This window comes from Tasmannia lanceolata, unplaced genomic scaffold (genome assembly GCF_043159265.1).
Source record: "Tasmannia lanceolata isolate RefF3 unplaced genomic scaffold, GAP_Taslan_0.1 ptg000008l, whole genome shotgun sequence".
Taxonomy (NCBI): domain Eukaryota; kingdom Viridiplantae; phylum Streptophyta; class Magnoliopsida; order Canellales; family Winteraceae; genus Tasmannia; species Tasmannia lanceolata.
This window is the reverse complement of record NW_027518685.1, coordinates 15,686,843-15,706,723: the sequence shown is the minus strand read 5'-3', so window position 1 is coordinate 15,706,723 and position 19,881 is coordinate 15,686,843. Positions and strand designations below refer to the sequence as shown.

Sequence of the window (19,881 nt, the reverse complement as noted above, 5' to 3'; positions counted from 1 at the left end):
AAAGATGACCCTAACAAGTCCACTAGTTGGGGTTCCCCTTGCATAGGTTCACGAACCTCAATTCTCACCAATTGCAGATAGACGAGGTGCCCATGAGGTTACTTAACTTCATTGCTTAGGCTCTGTCTGTCTCGGAATTTGAGAACCGATTGGGAGGGCAACAGTGATTGTTGGACTCAAAGTTAAGGCCCTGTTCGTTTTAGATTTTGACAACCGATTGTGGGCTGGGCTCCAAACCGATCAGTTTGGAGCGCACAATCGGCTGTCACAATCTGAAACGAACAGGGGTTACACACTAACTTGAGTCCAATAATCAGTTCTGGTTTCACAATCAGATCTCAAAATCCAAAACAAACAGGGCCTAATTAATAGTTAGAAATTGATTGGACGACTAAGATCTCACCACTCGGAGATACTAATCCATCTTTAGAGAAGGACGTCTAACTCAGCTGATTTAAGCAATAAATTAATCCAAAGCCCATTCAGAAACCAAAGGAGGCAGAGGATTTATGGCTTAAACCTTCGTAGTTAGGACCCAATGTGCAATTAGAGGTGAAGGAAATAGCCTGGCAAGGCCGAAAGACGACGGGTTACAGTCAAAGATACCATTGACCTAAGAAGGCATTCCCTCACAGGTTGGAGAAAAAGAAAGCTAGTACCAAAGTATGAAGATAAGGTTTTCAGAAACCACTAGAAACCCTTTCGGCCCAAAGTCCAATTGCATGATAGAGTCGTGATAGAGAGACAAGTCACATTGCACCTCTTATCTTATTGGGACAAAGTCTAACCCTAGGAATCATTGCAATCTCACAAGCACTAACCATCTCTTTCTGCTTAGATGGCCTCTCACCGCTCTCCCTATCTTGCCATCTTTTCAAATACTTATTTTTAGAGAGAGAGAGAGAGAGAGAGAGAGAGATCATAAATGACAGTTCTTTTTCAAGGGGAAGGTCATAAAACCCGCCACAACATGGGAAAATAGTCTTAAAAAAAGGCCAAGTCTGCTAACAAAATCAATAGCAACTTCAACTCAGATGAAAATGTGCATATTAATCAGGTCTTTGCCGGAAAAATGTCGCCGCAGCTGAAGAGGGCTCCTACAGTTCATCCTGAAAAAAAGATAAATGAAAATACAAAACGAATTAATAGAAGAAAGAAAGGCAAAAATGAATATCCAATTTTGAAGCCTTATTAGGATGGTTATATGCCACCCTAATTGGCATTGGGTTGACCTACAAAGCACAGATGGTTGACATGACAATCACTAATCGATAATGACTTTCCATGTTTTACACTTTTTAAATTGGTTGTTGAGACTTGAGAGCATGGATTTAAATTTCGGTTTCTGTTTGTCTGAAACTGAAATTTCGGCCGAAATATTCGGTAAAAAAGCAAGTTTCATTATTGTACCGAAATTAGGTACTCTGGTCAAAATTTCGGGTTAGGGTGATTTTGGCTTCGGTCCCAACTGAAATTTCGGTACTTCGGCCGAAATTTAAAACCATGGTTGAGACTTGAGAGCAATTTGGTAATTGTAACAAATTCCAACCAATCAGGTTTCTCCTTGTTATAAAGCTAGCTGAAATCAAACCATCAAATGGTATGCCAAGGACTGGATTTTGTAGTGAGGGCAAGAGAGGATGATGGAGTTTGAGGCCGGATTGGGATTAAAATTTGAGGTAAAGGGTGATGTCTCTCTCTCTTTCTCTCTCGCACGCACGCGCGCGCGCGTGTGTGTGTGTGTGTGTGTGTGTGTGTGTGAGAGAGAGAGAGAGAGAGAGAGAGAGAGAGAGGTGATGGCCACTGGAAGTGAGGTCTTCCCATAACCACTGCCACTGGAAGTTACGCCCCTCCCACTTCCATTACCATGAGGTGAACGGCCTATATTTTCTGGATCGGTCGATTCACACTGCTGCTTTATGCCTTTACGTGCCTCGGTTGATGCCTTTCAGTGGCACTGTCGTTTAGGGCATCCGTCTGTTGATAAGTTGCGCAGATAGGGCCTTCTATCGGGTCATGTTACATTCGTACGCTATGAGTCCCGTGATTTGGGTAAACACCATTGTTCCCTCCCCGTCCCGTTAATAGAGCTTCCCATCCCTCTGAGTTGGTCCACTCCGATATTTGGGGTCCTTGTAGATCCTCCTCCTTATCTAGTTCAAGATATTTTGTCATATTCATAAATAACTATTCACATCCGACTTGGTTATTTTTGTTGAAGGATCGTAATGAGGTCTTCTATCCTTTCCGCACCTTTTACCATGAGGTGTGTACTCGGTATAGTTGTTCTGTTCGGTGCTTGAGGATCGACAATGACAAGGAGTACTTTTCCTCGTCTTTTGGTTTCCAATCCTTCCTTGAGTCCCACGGTATCCTTCATCAGTCTTCATGTGGGTATACCCCCAGCAGAATGGGGGTTGCAGAGCGGACACGATGACTTTACTTGACATAGCTCGTTTTCTTCTTTTTTAGATGAAGGTTCCCAATTGGAGTGATGACATTCTTACAACTAGCTTCCTTGGGAACCGTCTTCCCTCTCCCATGTTGGGTGGTCGTTCTCCTCTATCCTTCACCCTTCGGGTGATCAATTTCTTTTGGTTCCCCCTTTTTTTGTTGTATGTGCTTCGTTCATTGGCTGTCTCGTGAGTTGGATAAGCTTGACCCTCATTTTGAGCGGTGCATCTTTTGTGGCTACTCTCGTACACAGAAAGGGTACAAGTTTTACAGTCCTACCCTTCAGCGTGCCTTTGTCTGTGCTGGCATTACCTTCTTTGAGGATACCCCCTATTTCTTGCCCACTGCTACTGTTCCTAAGTCTGCAGTACCTCTTCCCATACCTAGCCCTGTATTCACTGAGTCTGGGGTACCTCCTCTCTCACCTAGGCCTTCGTCGTTGCTCCGTCCAAACAGGTGAAGGTTTATTCTCATTGCCCTCGCCAGGCGGTGTCCACTGATATGACCACCTACATCTTAGCCACCTCACTCTGATCCACCTCCTCAGTCTGGTGGATCCGCCCCAGATATTGATCCTCCTTCTACTTCTCTTGAGTCCCCTATCGCTTCTTGGACTTGTTCATGGTCTACTGCTCATCCTATCTTTCATTTTATTTCATATGATCATCTTTCTCCCTCCTATATGAGTTTTCTTTCATCCTTATCATCTCACCCTATACCTAAGTATGTTGCAGAAGCCTTATCTCATCCAGGTTGGCGTTATGCCATGTAGGCTGAGATGGAGGCTCTTGCCTCTAACCGTACATGGGAGTTAGTTCCACTGCCGATAGGTGCCCAAGCCGTTGGATGTTGTTGGGTATTTATTGTGTAATATCTGGTAGATGGTATTGTTGAGAGATTGAAAGCCCGTTTGGTGGCTAAGGGCTATACCCAGAACTTCGGTGTGGATTATATGAAGACCTTTCCCCAATGGCGAAGATACCATCTATTCGAGTGTTCATTTCGTTGACAGTTAACCGTGGTTGGCCTCCCTATCAGTTGGATGTAAAAAAACATTCCTACATGGTGACCTCTCTGAAGAGGTGTATATGGAGCAACCTCCTGGGTTTGTTGCTCAGGGGGAGATTGATTCTGTTTGCTTCCTTCGGAAGATGTTATATGGGTTGAGGCAGTCTCCATAAGCTTGGTTTGGCAAATTCAACGAGGCTGTTAGGCGATTTGGTTTGAGACAGTGTTCATTTGGGTGATGGCTATAGCCTTTTGATTGTGTATGTGGATGGCAATGTGATTACAAGGGATTATGAGTCAGGTATTCAGAGATTCAATAAGTTTCTTCAGATGGAGTTTTGTACCAAAGACTTGGGACGTCTACGGCACTTTCTAGGTATAGGGGTGGCATACTTCCATGGTGGTATTTCCTTCTCGCAAAGGAAATATGATCTTGATATATTAGAGGAGATGGGATCCTTAGGAACAAAACCGGCTGAGGTTCCTATGGATCCCAACATGAAGCTTCTTCAGGATCAGGGGGAGTTGTTGGAGGATCCTGGTAGGTATAGGAGGCTCATGGGCAAATTGATATACTTGACTGTAACTCGCATAGACATATCATATGCAATGGGAGTAGTGAGTTAGTTTATGAGTTCTCGTACTTCACACTGGGGAGCCGCATTGCAGATAGTGAGGTACTTGAAAAGTGATCCTGGAAAAGGTTTGTTCTTCAATAAGCATAACCACTTTAGGTTAGAAGGATTTAGTGATAGATTGGGCAGGATCTCCAGTAGATAGGAGATAGACTATTGGTTATTGCACCTTTGTTGGAGAAAATCTTGAGAAGCAAGAGGTGGTAGCTCGTTCTAGTGCAGAGGCAGAGGATCAAGCCATGGCCCCATGTGGGGAGTTGACCTGGTTGAGGTCTCTACTGTCGCAAATCGATTTTCCTTCTTCAACTCCAGCATCACTCTATTGTGACAACAGGGCAGCACTTCACATTGCTTCCAATCCGGTGTTCCATGAGAGGACGGCGCATATTGAGGTAGATTGCCATTTTGTTTGTGAAAAACTTAAGAAAGGGAAGATTAGCACTGTCTTTACTTGGTCTGGAGATCAATTGGAGATGTATTCACCAAGTCATTGGGAAAATCCAGATTGAGAGACATTTGTAACAAGATGGGGTTGTATGATATATACATTCCAGCTTGAGGGGGAGTGTTAGAGGGTATTGTGGTCTTTTATGTAACCTTATTTGCACATGTGTGTGTGTATGTCATATTACATGGGAGCTCCCTCAAGGAGACTCCAATCTTCTCCCTCACTTTTCTTCTTCTTCTCCATCTTCTTCTTCTTCACTCCACAATAACATATGCTACCTCAAAAGAAAAACACCTAAGGATGCAAAAACACACCTTCACGGTGATTGTGAGGAAGAAGATTTCCATAAAGAAGAGAGGAAGATATAATGCTTATCATATACCATTGCGCCCTTTGCAAACACACACCTTCACAGTGGACCATCTTCACAACCGTCAAATGCTTATTATACACCATTGCGCCCTTTGCATAAAGGTGGGAGAGACGGTGGATCATATGTTCCTCCATTACTCATTAGTGAGGTTGAGTAGAATCCTTGATAAATTTGGCATGTATTATGTCTTCCCATTGAGGCTATGTGATCTTTTTCACTGTTGGCCTACAGACCTTGTGAGAAAGAAAGGAAATATTTTATGGAACGTCATTCTTCTGGCTATGATTTGGGTGTTATGGAAGGAGAGAAACGCTAGGGTGTTTAGGGGGTTGATGAAAAGCCCTTCATTTCTGTTCTCGAAGATTCTAGCCCTTACGATTGCTTGGGTTAGATGTCTCCCCCGTTTAGATTTGTCTCTGCTTTTGATCTTTGGCATGGGTGGAGTGATTGTTGGGGTAGCGAGCAAAAAACTCCATCTTTACAGGTTTGGAGCCCCTGAACCTGGGCAATTCAAGCTCAACATCGATGGTTCAAGTGTAGGGAAACTGGGGCAATCAGGTATTTGGAGGTATCCTAAGAGATGATAGCGGGTCAACAAGGTGGGCATTTTCAGGAACATTAGGTTTAGCGGATTCTAATCAAGCGGAGCTTCGTGCTTCCTACAAGGCTTGAGAATCTTGGATCCCGGACTTCTCCACAACGTAGTGTAGTAGAAGGTGATCCACTTGTAATTAGATGGTTGAGGGGCTCCTCTTCGCCTCCCTGGCGTTTGGCACAATAGTTGGACGAAACTAAGGATCGCATAGAAGGTTCCTCGGTGTCACTTCATCATGTGAAAAGATATCCTAATAGCGAAGCGGAAAGGTTAGTGAAAGCCGGAGTAACAAGGGCAAGTTTAGAGATATTTGATCATCTTCCTCCTTGAGGGCTATTCTTGTATTTCTGTACTTTTTTTCCTGGCACTGACCATCTAGGTCGTCGGGTGCTCCCATTTTTCCGACTTATAAAATCATTACCATTACCATTACCATTCAAGAGAGAGAGAGAGAGAGAGAGAGAGAGAGAGAGAGAGAGAGAGAGAGAGAGAAGCCTCACAATTCGTTGGACTTATGTACGAGACTGCTCCTGGTGAGATAACCCACCATTAGTCACTTGTGTATACACGATACAGAAATCACGCGACTTATGTGTTATTCCTAACAATATTCCCTATGAAAGCCCCAAAATTAGGATAATAATATATTTAGAGCAAGAAGATGACCATCGATACGAAGACTTAGATGTAGAAAAATGCCATAATGGTGATTGCACTGAAGATGAAGATGTAGAGATAGATCCAATGAATGGGCAATCATTGGTGCTTCAACGACTGACGAATATTGATTGCATAAATAACATCTTTCAGACACAGATCATATGCGGAAGGAAGAAAATGCATGATGATTAATAATGGGTTGAGAGAGAGATGCTACAATGGGAATATGGTCCCTACGGATGGGAGTGTACTTCCCAAAGTTGGGATGTTACATAAGGAAGCATCTAATGATAGCGTGAGTTACAGGGAAAATTAATCTTACCCCCTTACGTCATTGGTAATATGCGAAAAGAAGGGGTATTGGTGGAGCTACAATGGGAATATGGTCTCTAAGGAGGGGATTGAAGCATCTATTGATAACATGAGTTACAGGGAGAATTAATCTTATCCCCCTTCCTTAGTGGCCTTGACAACGACATGAAAATGGAAGTTCAGGATATCTTGAGCTAGGTTCATGATAGTGTTAGTTACATGGAGAATTAATCTCACCCCGTACCTTATTGGTCATATGCGAAAGGAGGGGAATGCACGATGAGGGAAGAAGAAAGAATGGTCGTGTGTGTTCCAAAATGAAGCATCTAATGATAGCAAGAGTTACATGGAGAATTAATCTTATCCCCCTACCTTCTTGGCCTTGACAACGATACGAAAATTGAAAGATCAAGCTCTCTTTAGCTAGGTTCATGATGAGAATCCAATGGAATACCCTTTATATTATATTATAGTTACAAAGTCCATATTCATGAAATAATCAACAAGGCAATTAATTGAGAACTCAATTACTACCAAATTCATAATAAACACGGCAATAATTGGAGAATTCAATTGCTAATTGGAAAAAAAATTAAGAAATTTTAGAAAAGCAATAAAAAAAAGGAAAAAATAACTTGGGATTCTAGCAATGCAGCAATGCTGAAAGAGATTAGTGACGTGTGGACTGTGGAGATTAGACAGCTAGAGGAATGTTGGTCATGGATGCTAGTGATGGCACTGGCGACAATGATGGCGGACAAATGAAGACAAATAGTGAAGTTTGGGGAGAAGAACCCAAAAGGTAGAGTAAAGAGAAAATGGAAAGGAGTATAATAGAATCATAGCCCGTAAGAAAATTGTATTATGCATGAATAATAAATCAAGATTCCGAATTTCACTAGCTCTCGCAGCACCTGATTGATTCTTGTAAGGATGAGCTTTCATCAATAATATCCCAATTTATAGGCAAAGGGTAAAGGAAAAATGCAAAGAAAATATGCATGTCCACCTATCCCCAACTGGTTTGAGTAACAACAGGAAAAACGCGTTATCCGTGTGTGTGTGTGTGTGTGTGTGTGTAGAGAGAGAGAGAGAGAGAGAGAGAGAGAGAGAGAGAGAGAGAGAGACTTACGTGTGTGGTTGTATCATCCCCCTCTACATCGTCACCACTACTTTCCTTCTCATCCTGTTGTGTAATGGGATTTGCATTATAAACATCTTAAAAAGAAAGAACGAGATAAATATAACAAGAGAAAAAGTAAAAACTCACATCAGATTCCTCAATATCACTTTTCTCAGCTTCCTCCTATTTAACAGAAACAATTAATCAAAGCAATTAACAATTTTAAAAGTATAACATGTTTTAACCTATTCTAAAAAAAAGGAATAAAACACAGCTGATAGAATACCTCCTTTACTTTCTTTTTCTCTGTTTCATCGAAAGCTGCCTTTTCAGCCTGAAAATAGACAAAAGCTTACCAATGAAACACTAAATACTACAAACCGATCATAAATTTCAGAAGTGAAGGCATCCAACATACTTCCTTATGCTTTCCCCATGTTTCCTCAGCTAGATGTTTCGCGTACTCAGTATCGTCACAGATTAAAATGTTGTTAAATAAAGTTCCTGATTTCACCTGATATGGAAATGCTTCAATCAGTGAAGTGAATCGATTTCAGATAATACAGATTCCAATATAAGTCTACCAATCAGTCTAGAGGTAAATTCACCTGCCACAACTCGATCGCCACATACTTTAAGTTGGGGAAGACATAGAGATTGGGGTCATCTTTAAAATCTGTCAAACATGCTCAGTTATTATGCACGTACTAACACATAATAAAAGCTGGGTCCATCAAATATCTGATTATCTGAATTGTTTGAAATAGATTAATATTGAAGAGGGTGCATGAAAGTACCTGGGTTGTCAATCATAGGTGCCTTCCATTTGCCCTTATAATCCGGGTTCTTGATTTTCTGGAGCTCCAAAAAATAGCTCTATCAAATTCTGTAACAATACTTAGGTTTCAGCCACAAGGTAAAATATTTTCCTGCTTCACTAACCTTTTGTTTCCATGGTCCCTTGTACTCCGGACTCGGAATTGTCGGGGCAGTCCATTCACCATCTTCCTCATCATCCCAGTCCTCCGGCTGCAACACCAAGCATACAGTTAATCTCAAGTAGATAACGTCCATGCCTAACTGCTTTAGATTTCAAAGGATTCAAAATGAAACACTAGCAGAATCCGTTCAGGATATGGTACCTAAGTGTTAACAGTTTAATTACCTTCTTGGCATCAGGATCAGGTATCTCCCTTGGAATATCGTCATAACCCTGGGCACATACATAGATAGAACTATCGTCATTGTCGGGCAAAACTTAATATTGAAAATAGACTAAAATCGAAGGCATGATAAATTAATAATCACACAAAACGGAGAAATCTCTTATTTATGACACCCGGATGCCCTTATCGTAAAGAGGCACCAACGACAAGCACCTGTTGAACATCAGATATTGACTAGCCAGCAGAATCCGCTAACTGACCATATATGTTTAACAAAACGACATTATCCAGAAACTTGGACTCAACCTAGAAATTGATGATCTCAACTGTTTTTGCCAGGTTAATCAAAAAATTGGACACTACATAATAAGGATCCTTAAAAAGATAACAAAATGTTTTTTTGGGGGAAAGAAAATCCGGGATGCATTAAAGATCTTACGCTTTTCTTGATCAAATGTTCTAATTAGCAACAGAAGGCCGAAATATAAACAGATACCTTAGCACTTTACCTTCATCTTAGATACATAATAGGCACCTATCAAAAAATAATGACAAGGCCCGCTGAGGAAACAAGATCTAGAGTTAGAAACAGCCAAACAGGTCCTGTGTTTAGGGTTAGATATGTAGAGAAGAAAGAAGGATCTAGAAATAACCTTTATGAATAATACATAAAAAGATAACTACAATGCAGAGTAAGGAGATAAATGGATAAGAAAGTAACAGTGAGACACGGTTTGGGTTGAGTTTATAGAGAATATAAAGAAAGGGAAGGTTTTGTTTTCAGGGTTTTGGTCAAGAAAATTGAAGGCAAAAAAAAAAACACAATGAAATGACTTAAAATGGCTTAGGGTATGCTCTTGCAGTCTGCAGAAATCAAACGCACTTAGTTTCCAGCCTGTCATAAAAGAGAGGAAGTTTATGTGAAAATAAGCAAATTAAATAAGCTAAGATCCCACGACCCAGTATTACCTTCCAGCTAACTTAAGTAACTTGGTCGAATTATAAATCTGAATTGAGTTTTTCAAATTTGAGTTATGACTACACATAATGTTTATTACCCCAAATGTTCAGATACAACCATCATAAAGCGAGCATGCGTGTGTGGACTAAGCTTGAGCTCAGAAAAAGTTTTCCCATATATATATATATATATATATATATATATATATATATATATATATATATATATAGAGAGAGAGAGAGAGAGAGAGAGAGAGAGAGTTCCTACACACTTTTTTTTTATGGGTTCCTACACACTTGTGTAGATAAGTTATCTACACACTAGCTTAAAATACAGTGGGGGCCCACATTGTTTGGGTGATCCAAACCATTCATTTGAACATCCTTCACATAGATAGGGTGTCCACAAAAAATCAGATCCATATGATCATCCTAACCATTCGAACTGTGGAGGCAAAAAATGGACTAATTTGTGAAGGTTTATACACGTCCATTTTACCTCCACAAATTGTAGGGTTGGGATGATCCAATGGATCTGATTTTTTAACGACACCCTATCTATGTGAGGGCCGTTCAAATGAATGGTTTGGAATTTTGGATCACCCAAACAATGTGGGCCCCCACTGTATTTTAAGCTAGTGTGTAGATAACTTATCTACACAAGTGTGTAGGAACCCTATATATATATATATATATATATATATATATATATATATGGGGAAAGTGATTGTGAGCGGCCCCTCATATAAGCTTATATGAGGTGACTGCTAAAAACATGGTGGGCCCACATTTTTGGGGTGATCCGAACCGGTCATTTGATAGGCCCTGACTTAGATAGAGGGTGCCCAAAAAATCAGCTACATAGGATCATCCCAACCCTTCAAACTGTGGAGGTGAAAGAGGGGAAAATGGGCGGGTATAAATTTGCCCACTTACCCGTCCATTTTCCCCCTCTTTCACCTCCACAGTACGAAGGGTTGGGATGATTCTATAGAGCTGATTTTTTGGGCACCCCTTATCTACGTCAGGGCCTATCAAATGACCGGCTCGGATCAGCCCAAAAATGTGGGCCCACCATGTTTTTAGCAGTCACCTCATATAAGCTTATATGAGGGGCCGCTCACAATCACTTTCCCCTATATATATATATATATATATATATATATATATATATATAGCCTCCATAAATAACATTTCCTTGAGGAGTGGCTCCAGGATAAACCCAATGCAAAATACAAGTAACCGTAGATACCAAAAACACTATTTTCGTGTACCTCAGGCTTCTTATCCTCGGGATCTGGAATGTATTCCACCTCATCCCAATCTTCTGGCTGTAAGCAACAACACAGAAGATTCATTTTCAAATTCAAAGGGAGATTTGAAAGTATAGTTAATGAAAGTAATACACATTCAAAAGTCAGCCTATAACCTTTTTGGCACCGGAATCCTTGATTTGCTTTGGAGGTAGCAAGTCCCAGTCAGTGTAAAGACTTCCAGACTGTTTCTCTTCGTTGTCAACCAGAATGCTGTACGTAGCATCAGGACGGATGATGAAAGTGTAGACATGGGTCAGCTGGTCTGTTTCACAAGGAACATCCTTTTTTATCAAGTGGTTCTTTCCATCATGGGAAAGTATAGCATGGACCTTCTTCGTGCTGTAACCACAGATATCTGGTCCAAACATAATACTGTGTGGGGCAACATGAGGATTAATTAGCACACAGTTAGATACAGCTTTAATAAGAGGAGAGAAAAAGACCAAGAGATTGTAACTAGGGCAGAGACATGTGTTAGTCTTGGACATGGAAAATTAATCACAGGCAGTTTAAAAGATGAGTATGGTGCATATACATTTATATACATATAAAGTTGGACATACATACATGCATATATGTGTGCGGATAAAACACGGGCCATGTCTATCTGGCCGACAAGCATGTTCATGTCAACAAATATGACAGAGGTGACAGGACGGGTATGGAAAGAGCATTATACATGCAGCTCCGATACCAAGTTGATACAGGATGACCACAGAAGTAGTATGCTATAAATTATTCGGTAGGGGAACAGGAATCGGACTGGTAAGATTAGAGTTTAGGTGCAGTTTTGGCCTTTTGGGCACTAAGATTGGGTTTGGATTGGTCTAGGACATTAAGAGACTGTTATGACTGGTTCAAAGAGATCGAAGGACGGAGTTGTGGATGTTGGGGTAGGGGAAATCCTGGGTTTTGAATGGTTTTGGGGGATATGATGGTCGGGTGGAGGTTTATGGGCAGTTTAGAAGGGGTGGCTCAAGGAAGGAATGATTGTGGGGGCCGTGGTGATGGGAAGGTTAGGAATGGGTTTGCAGCAATCATGCCGTAGGGGGTTGGTTTGCGGTAAAAGAAGAAAGCGAGAGAGAGAGAGAGAGAGAGAGAGAGAGAGAGAGAGAGAGAGAGAGAGAGGGGGGGGGGGGGGGGGGGGGGGGTTTACCCCTTAGGGTCTTCTCATGAGCGAGGGTTCATCCAAGCTTGGGAGCAAACTGCAATCTTTCTATTTTGTGTTCTCAAAAGTGGCCAAAGGCCTTATATTTATATACAAAATAACATCCCTATGTCTAATAAGATTTGAACTTCTAATCTAAATTGAACTCCAACTTCTAACAAGACTTGACCATGTGTAATCCACCAATTCAAATAAGATCAAACAACTAATCCAACACAAATTAGAACTTCTAACAATCCTTAACTAAAAAATCTCTCCAAACTAGAACTCCTAATCAAAACCAAAGAGATAGTGGGCCCATCGACACACATGGCTGATTTTGTTAAGGACTTGCTACATTTATGAAGTGTGATCTAACTATTTTTAGTAAACTCAAACTTACTATTTTTTATTAAACCCAAATTTACTATCTCAGTAAACCCAAGCTTACTATATTTAGTAAATATGAACCAACCATATTTAGTAATTTTGATGAGGATACCCTAAAGGTACTTTAATGTTCCCTCTTAATTGATATTAGCCCCCCTTCTGTAACTTATGACACCTAAAAGTAAAATATGGGGCTTAGGACGGTCCCCACCAACATGTCAACACGGGTAAAGACTATTGTTGCATTTCTTGGCATTTATTAAATCATGGTTTTCCAGTATTATCGGTTACCTGTAAGGTGTCTCTCCCCCGAATTTTTTTTGATCAACCTCACCACTCAGCAACTTCATATATCCACCGCCACAGTCGAGCTTCTGCTCATGCTTGACAGAAAATTGAAAAACCAATGTCTTATCCTTATTACTAAACTCTGGGAATTGTGCAGATATGGCAAAGAATCTGTGGTCCGGAGAAGTCTGGATGCCTACATGAAATAAACATGACAATAAATGATCCAATAAAAATAGTATAAAGAACTGTACATAAGGACACCACAATAAGTCAAAACAAAGGCAAAGGGGTCAAATACAAAGGATTGATCCAACCAAAATGCTGTAAGAATAGATTCAAACCAGCCAAGACAAAGTTCAGACGTCAGACCCAAAGCTGGCAGCCCAAATTGTTCCAGGTCAAAAATCAGGAACCAGGATGCATACCAGCAAAAAAACAGGAGACAGACTATTGAGATGAGCATTAAATGAACGCTTCAAGCACCTTGGACCCAAAATTTAAATTTAAAAACTTAAACTGAAAAGGTTGTGCATAAGCAAAACAAGAAATTATTTCAAGTGTAAAAATTATTCTAAATAATCTTCATTTTTATCCAGAAAAGAAAATAGTACTCTGGAAAATGAGAGAATTTTTATGCAATTCTCTCGAGTAAACATAATGTTACTCTTCCAAACAAAATGATTCTGGAAATATAAGAACACTTTTCAGTTCTTTCCTTTCAAATTCCCCAAATTTCTCATCTTTACTTTCACTGTCATAGACACAAATCAGTCTGCATGGCAGATTGGACATCACAAACCAGACAATGCTGGACTAATGCTAATCTAGTGGGCATCATCTAAAACTGATGGCATGCCTGATAGATGTAACTTGGAAAAACTTAGAACTATTCAGAAAAACAAGAGAAAAGAATACCTTTGTCGTTTGGGTCACCATTCCATTTTCCAGATGTGTGCACCCAGTCTCCAGCCATGCTTTCATCTTTCTTCCAATCAGACTTTACCCAACGCTCTTCCCATCCATCTTTAATGTCAGCACACAACACACACACACAGGAAAAATTAGGTGTGGAAAACTCAATTTATAAGACTTCACCAGAAGAACACATGTTCCACTTGAACTAATCATATTGAAAGGCTAAGTTAGTCCTAATAGAAAAACCAGTGGAATTCACGAAATAAATTTAAAGCAGTCACAAGGGAAACTACCACAACATTTAGAATTTGAGAGGCAAAATAGATGGTTGCAAATCCACCAAGTTGCATATAACAGAAACATATATGATAAGTGATGGTAAAATGCCGCCTACACAATACCGTAATGCCTATCAAACAAGAACGAAATTGCCAATTCATAGAAATACCATTTTAGGAATCTTTCTTCTTGAACAAAACTTATTCACTACTTACAGAAGTGACCCTCAAATAAAACAAAATCAAATGTATTGATCCTTAATACAGGTAATCCGATAAGATGAGAAAACTCTTCTGATATTCCTTGAGAAAAAAGCACCAAAAGGCATCATCAATATTTTCAATGAATGGTCAAAATATCAATGAACCATAGACATTCTTATGTGAATCAGCATACCTTTGTGCAAAAACAATATAATAACCATGGATTTAAATTTCAGTTTCGGTTTCCTCCTTGGCCAAACCGAAATTTCAGCTGAAATCCGGTAATAAAAAAAAGTATTATTTTACTTATTCCGAAATTTCAGCCGAAATTACCGAAATTTCGCGAAATTTCGGTTTCGGTCCCAACCAAAATTTCGGATTTCGGACGAAATTTAAAACCATTATAATGACTAAGCTTGAGCAAGCAACAAATTAGATGCTCAAATGTGCTTTCTTGATAGAGTTTTAGTGTTGGACGTTGCCGATGGCGAGATATGGTGGATTTTCTGACATTTGCGGTGAAATATTTTACATATAGATTTAGTGACCAGATGTCTGGATATAGTTCTTACTGTTTCTTACTAGTACCATATGCATTATATTTACTGTGATGGAAATTTTCTGAGTAGCACTGGGATGGGGGACCTCCTAGGAAGTCCTCATATTGCACCGCTTACTCTTTTGCTAGTTGGGCCTGTAGCTCAGTTGGTCGAGGCTTTGTATGTCAACCTTGAGGTCATAGGTTCAATCCAATATTGCCTAGCGAAAAAACATGGAGGAACTGCAAAATAAATTCACATAAACCCGAAGAACTCATGCCGTTTAAGGTTAACTGAAAACATAGAATGACCAACATACCCTTAATTTGTGTGGATAACTAGCTGAATTGCAAAAGTAGGTGGACACCTTTTAAACTCAACATTTCAAAACACGGCCAAAGAAAATCATATTCGACTTGGTGCGGCGTGACCGAGTATTCAGTTGACGCGGTAACAGCTTGGGAAAGTAGAAGAAGTTTTGATTGACTTGATAGGGCAAAACACGGACTTGGACAAGAACATGGCCAAGGTAAAAGGGAGTGGACTCAGGAAAATCAACCATTGACATGGGGAGTTTTGAAACGGTACTTTAACTAACACTAAACCCGCGGAACTCATCCAAAGACTATTCTAATGTTGACCAACATGCCGTTTGAATTTCCAAACAACAATAGAATAACTTAACTGGACAGCTTCACTAACCTGCAGCAAACATGCCATTTAAGGTTAACTGAATACCTAGAAAGACCAACATAGAATGATACACTGAACTTGTGGATAAGAATCAAATAACTGAATTGCAAGAGCAGGTGGTCACCTTTAACTAACACATTAGTCCCATCAATGCCAGGCATTATCGTGGATGAATGACAGCATATACTAGAAGGGACTCGATATCAGCGAGAACTGCAAATGAATACAATGAAACTTGTGGTACAGAAATAATACAGTTTTGACATCAACGATGCTGATCTCCATAATATTTTCACACTTGAAAGCTTGAATACACAAGGTAATCCCCAAAAGATTTCTAGTTGAATTTAATTCCATTTACTAGTAAAAAATGGATCAGACACCAGATTCACTACTATAATTGCAGCTCACTGTAATTACTTCCAATACCTATAACCACATGGCTAGTACCGGAACCTGAATACAAAATGCTCGCACTAGCACAGGAACCTGAATACAATTTTTTGATGAACTTGCATGTCAATTCATGCAAAGAAAGAGAAACCACCCAATTCATGGGAATCTTGGACACCATTCGCAGCTTGAGATTCCAGGAAGGAAACTCATGCAACTCAGAACACTGACCCAAGCGATGGTTCCACCCAAGTTCCAACCATTTAAACCTCGATCCTTAAACTTCCCTGATATATCTAAATGAAATAAAGACGTGTGCAAGGTATCATATTCAAGTGTTTGGGGTTGGATAAGGAATTTAGTTATAGCTTCCGGTGCTTAAAAAACTGCATTCGGAAGAAAACACGCCCAGGATAAAAAGGAGTCAAATCAGATGAGTCAATGATTGGCCGGTCAGTTTTCATTAGCGTGGGTGAGTCAAAGGAGTTTTTAATTAACTTGCTAGGCAAAACTTGGCCTCGGGTGAGACCTCAGCCAAGAAAAAACCAAGTCAAATCGGGTCAGTCGATGATCGACTTGGGTAGTTTTTAAGTAGTGATAGCTTCTATTATGCTGTAAAAAATGGCCAACATTATATCCAGTAATATTCTACATTTAGGTACAACCTTACAAACTAGCATACATGAACTAACCTATTTATTTAAATGGTTTTAAGAAAATTATCATGTTTCTCATATAGGACGGTCATTCATAGCAAGTCCCAACTATATGTCTATAAAAGTTCTCTTAATGTCTTACCAAGCAAGGTCGGTTCAGTGAGTTCGCAAGCAACGTTTGAGCTAGCTTAGCATAAGTAATTAATTTGTATACAATCTGATGATGGTTACTTTGTCACAAACATATGAAGAAATGCATGGATATTAGATACCACTTCAGTCTTCAGTGAAACCATTGGACCCAATGAAAACACAAGCTAAAGTTATCACTCTAGCCATAGCACAAGGGGAACTAGTTAGCCTCATACATGTGCCAAGAGACTAGTGATCACATATTATCTTGGCCCGAACAAATCTTACTTAGTCTCCATCAAATAAAAGCTATACAAAACTTACAAAACTTTCTAAGTCAATGCCATGTCAGATACCAAGTCAAATAACACTGCGGCTTAGGGAATGAAAAAAATAAAAAGCAAACAAATAACTCTTACTGAATAATAATTAAAAAACCTGAAAGAAACTCAATTAGTTTACAAAATGACAAAATCAGTTCAAATCCTTCAAAGTGTTCTTTCTAAAATGCATCTTACTTGACTAAAACCCAACCGCATCAAATCTATTAGCTCAACCAGATCTAAAAGCAGGCAATAGCCACAACATTAGAAAACTTATGCTAGTCAAATAAAAAGATACAATTTCTACAAGCAAAATTAATGCTTCTAGTAATCGTACTACCTACAACATCTGAACAAACAGATCTGTATATTAAAATAATCACAAGTAGCAGATGCACAGGCAACAAGAAAAATACACTCAAATAACACTTAAAACAACCAGATTCAAAGATCGTGCACGCAATAATTCAGATCAATTACAAAATCCAGATCCACAAAAAAAAAAAAAAAAAAAAAAACAGTTCAGATCGAACGACACTCGACGATATATCGCATCAATGTTGTAAAATCAACAGCATCAACAATCAAACTCGGAGAAGATAAGGAAGTGAAGATTTAGATCAAACAATGACATAATATACTGGTAAAATTGGGATCCAGTCGATGAATTATAGTTCAAAACAAGAAAATGAGCTTGTAGAAATTGCAGAAATGCAACGAAATCGAAGAAGAAAAGAGATTTGAAGCCAAAAGATAAGAAATCACCATCGAATCGCTCTTCGAAGAAAACTTCGGAAGAAACAATGGAGAAGAGGAAAATTAGGACGAATATGGAGGAAACGAGATCGACTCGTTTCGCCATCATCGTTCGAAGCAATGTAGGTCAGAGTGAGAAAGAGGTATATATATAGGCTTCGGACGTGTAAAGGCAACTGGTTAACAGGAGTTTAATTTACTTTGAGGTCCGAACGGAAAATAGTCCGCGAATATTCTTATGTGGAATGACTAAAATAACCATAGTAGAAAACAGAAATAACGTTATGCGAACGAGGAAAAGCGTGTAAGGAGGGAAAGAAAAGAGGGCATTATTGGTATGAAAATAGCATTGCCGTCTTGCTCCCTTGCTCAGTTAACCCTTCCCTTGGACAAAAGTTGACCTTCTTATCGCTTAGGATCAATTAATCCAGCTTTTTTTTTGGGAGATGATATTTTCACCCCCTATGCAGTAAGGATTCGCCCCACTTATAACGTGAATAGTGGGCAACTTTAACGCTTTTTGACGTCAAATCAGGTTAAAAGGGCGAATGCGTACTGCAGGGGGTGAAAATATCATCGACCTTTTTTTTATTACAAAAAAAATGAGATATGATAGAATAAAGGGCGCCCTTGCAAAATCAAGCTACAAGGGCACCCCTATTGGTTCATCTCCACCTAGTGGGTATAGAAATCAACAAAGTGCATTTATTGCTCTGCCATTGCATGATTTTCTGTGCCACTTAGTGGAGATGGATCAATGGAGGCGCCCTTGTAGCTTCATTTTGCAAGGGCGCCCTTAATTCTATCATTCCTCAAAAATATGGATCACGATTAATCCAAATTTTCCAGGAAGACACGTCAGAAACGTATAAAATAATCCAGGAAATTTGCCCCCATTTTTATTTGGGACAGACCTCTCTAGTGTATTTATGACTGCTATTTTACGCTAAAGGGGGCTGTCAGAAGTAAAAATAGGCGGGGAATATATCATTTCCCAATTATTCGCCTAATGATTCTGTGGGCCTACATTTGTCGGGCATTAACACCAACTGATCATCGAAAAAAGGTAGCTTTTCAATGAAAAATTTACCCCAATTGTTGGCAGTGGTTAATGAACGGTAGGCTCTCTGCTTGGAATAGAAGTGGGCCCCCTTTATCTAGATCAATGGTGACCCATCTAATAAATAGTTCTGATTTTAAGCTCTTGTATTGATCTTTTTAGTAGACAAATGCTTCAAACTTTTGAAGATGACAATTGTGCCTCTGAAGGGCAAATTGAATGTGAAACATAAGCTATTTTTGTTTTAACAGTGAGATTATATCTGCAATCCGACTTTAGATGAACCCAACTAGGGCTAGGATTAGAGCCGGGTAGATTCCTTGACCCTCTTCATGAATTTTTTCTAAATGATTCATTTAGCTGACCCCAACTAGTTTCGGACAAAGGCTTTGTTGAGATGAGTATGATATCTGCAATTAGGGTTGCAACTCGGGTCAGGCGGGTCGGGTTTTCTAGAACCCTACCCTACCCAAGAAACAACCTCAGGTCGGGTCAGGCGGGTTTTTTTGGGGAAAACTCCTGATTCTTAAACCCGGCCCTACTCGAGATAATTTCTCGGGTCGGGTCGGGTTTTTCCGCATTGCCGCCTCCAACTTCATGCAATGCTCTCATTTTTATTCCAAATTGTCCTAATTTACTCTAAACCTACTTTAAACCTAATTTTAACATGTTGATTGAAACATGATGATAAGTGATATGATTAGACAAAGTATGATTTAAACATTTTCTAATTCTCAATGAACTCGTTAGTGGCCAGACTGATCTGTAAGCTTTTAAACACTACTCACTAAATATTTATGCAAAACACAGGTTATGAGGTTCGATAAAAAAAAAATGCAGTCATGGCCTCTGTTTGCCTATAGAGAATGACATAAAATTATTTTTGTGGTGGTGATATATTGATACGTATCCTACAAACATGTACATGAATGGAAAGCATGAATAAAATGGACAATCAAATATGAGTAAAGATGCCACTGTAAACAAATTAAAGAACTACAAAGATTATTTTATGCAAGAAATAGACCTTCTTATGACTTCGATGGCCATCAGA

At 39.6% G+C, this 19,881-nt stretch overlaps 1 protein-coding gene across 1 annotated transcript; it reads right to left on the bottom strand.

Moving 5' to 3' along the window:
• Positions 1-917: 917 nt before the first annotated feature.
• On the bottom strand, positions 918-17,933 carry LOC143884544 (calreticulin-like). Its single transcript, XM_077388172.1, has 14 exons — positions 17,777-17,933; positions 13,794-13,901; positions 12,879-13,071; positions 11,164-11,422; positions 11,009-11,065; positions 8,774-8,821; positions 8,551-8,637; positions 8,406-8,463; positions 8,217-8,284; positions 8,027-8,122; positions 7,895-7,942; positions 7,756-7,791; positions 7,618-7,671; positions 918-1,109 (listed from the first exon to the last, which is right to left on the bottom strand). The coding sequence occupies exons 1-14, from the start codon at positions 17,874-17,876 to the stop codon at positions 1,098-1,100; spliced, it is 1,224 nt and encodes a 407-aa protein (XP_077244287.1). The 5' UTR covers positions 17,877-17,933; the 3' UTR covers positions 918-1,097.
• Between the last annotated feature and the right edge of the window lie 1,948 nt (positions 17,934-19,881).

Bases quoted from the DNA above. Each gene is read 5' to 3' on its own strand.
- LOC143884544 (XM_077388172.1), bottom strand. From the start codon at position 17,876: ATGATGGCGAAACGAGTCGATCTCGTTTCCTCCATATTCGTCCTAATT. The intron at 13,902-17,776 runs GTGATTTCTTAT...CTGACATTAAAG, and splicing joins CTTCGAAGAGCGATTCGATG to ATGGATGGGAAGAGCGTTGG. The intron at 7,943-8,026 runs GTATGTTGGATG...GTCTATTTTCAG, and splicing joins CATGGGGAAAGCATAAGGAA to GCTGAAAAGGCAGCTTTCGA.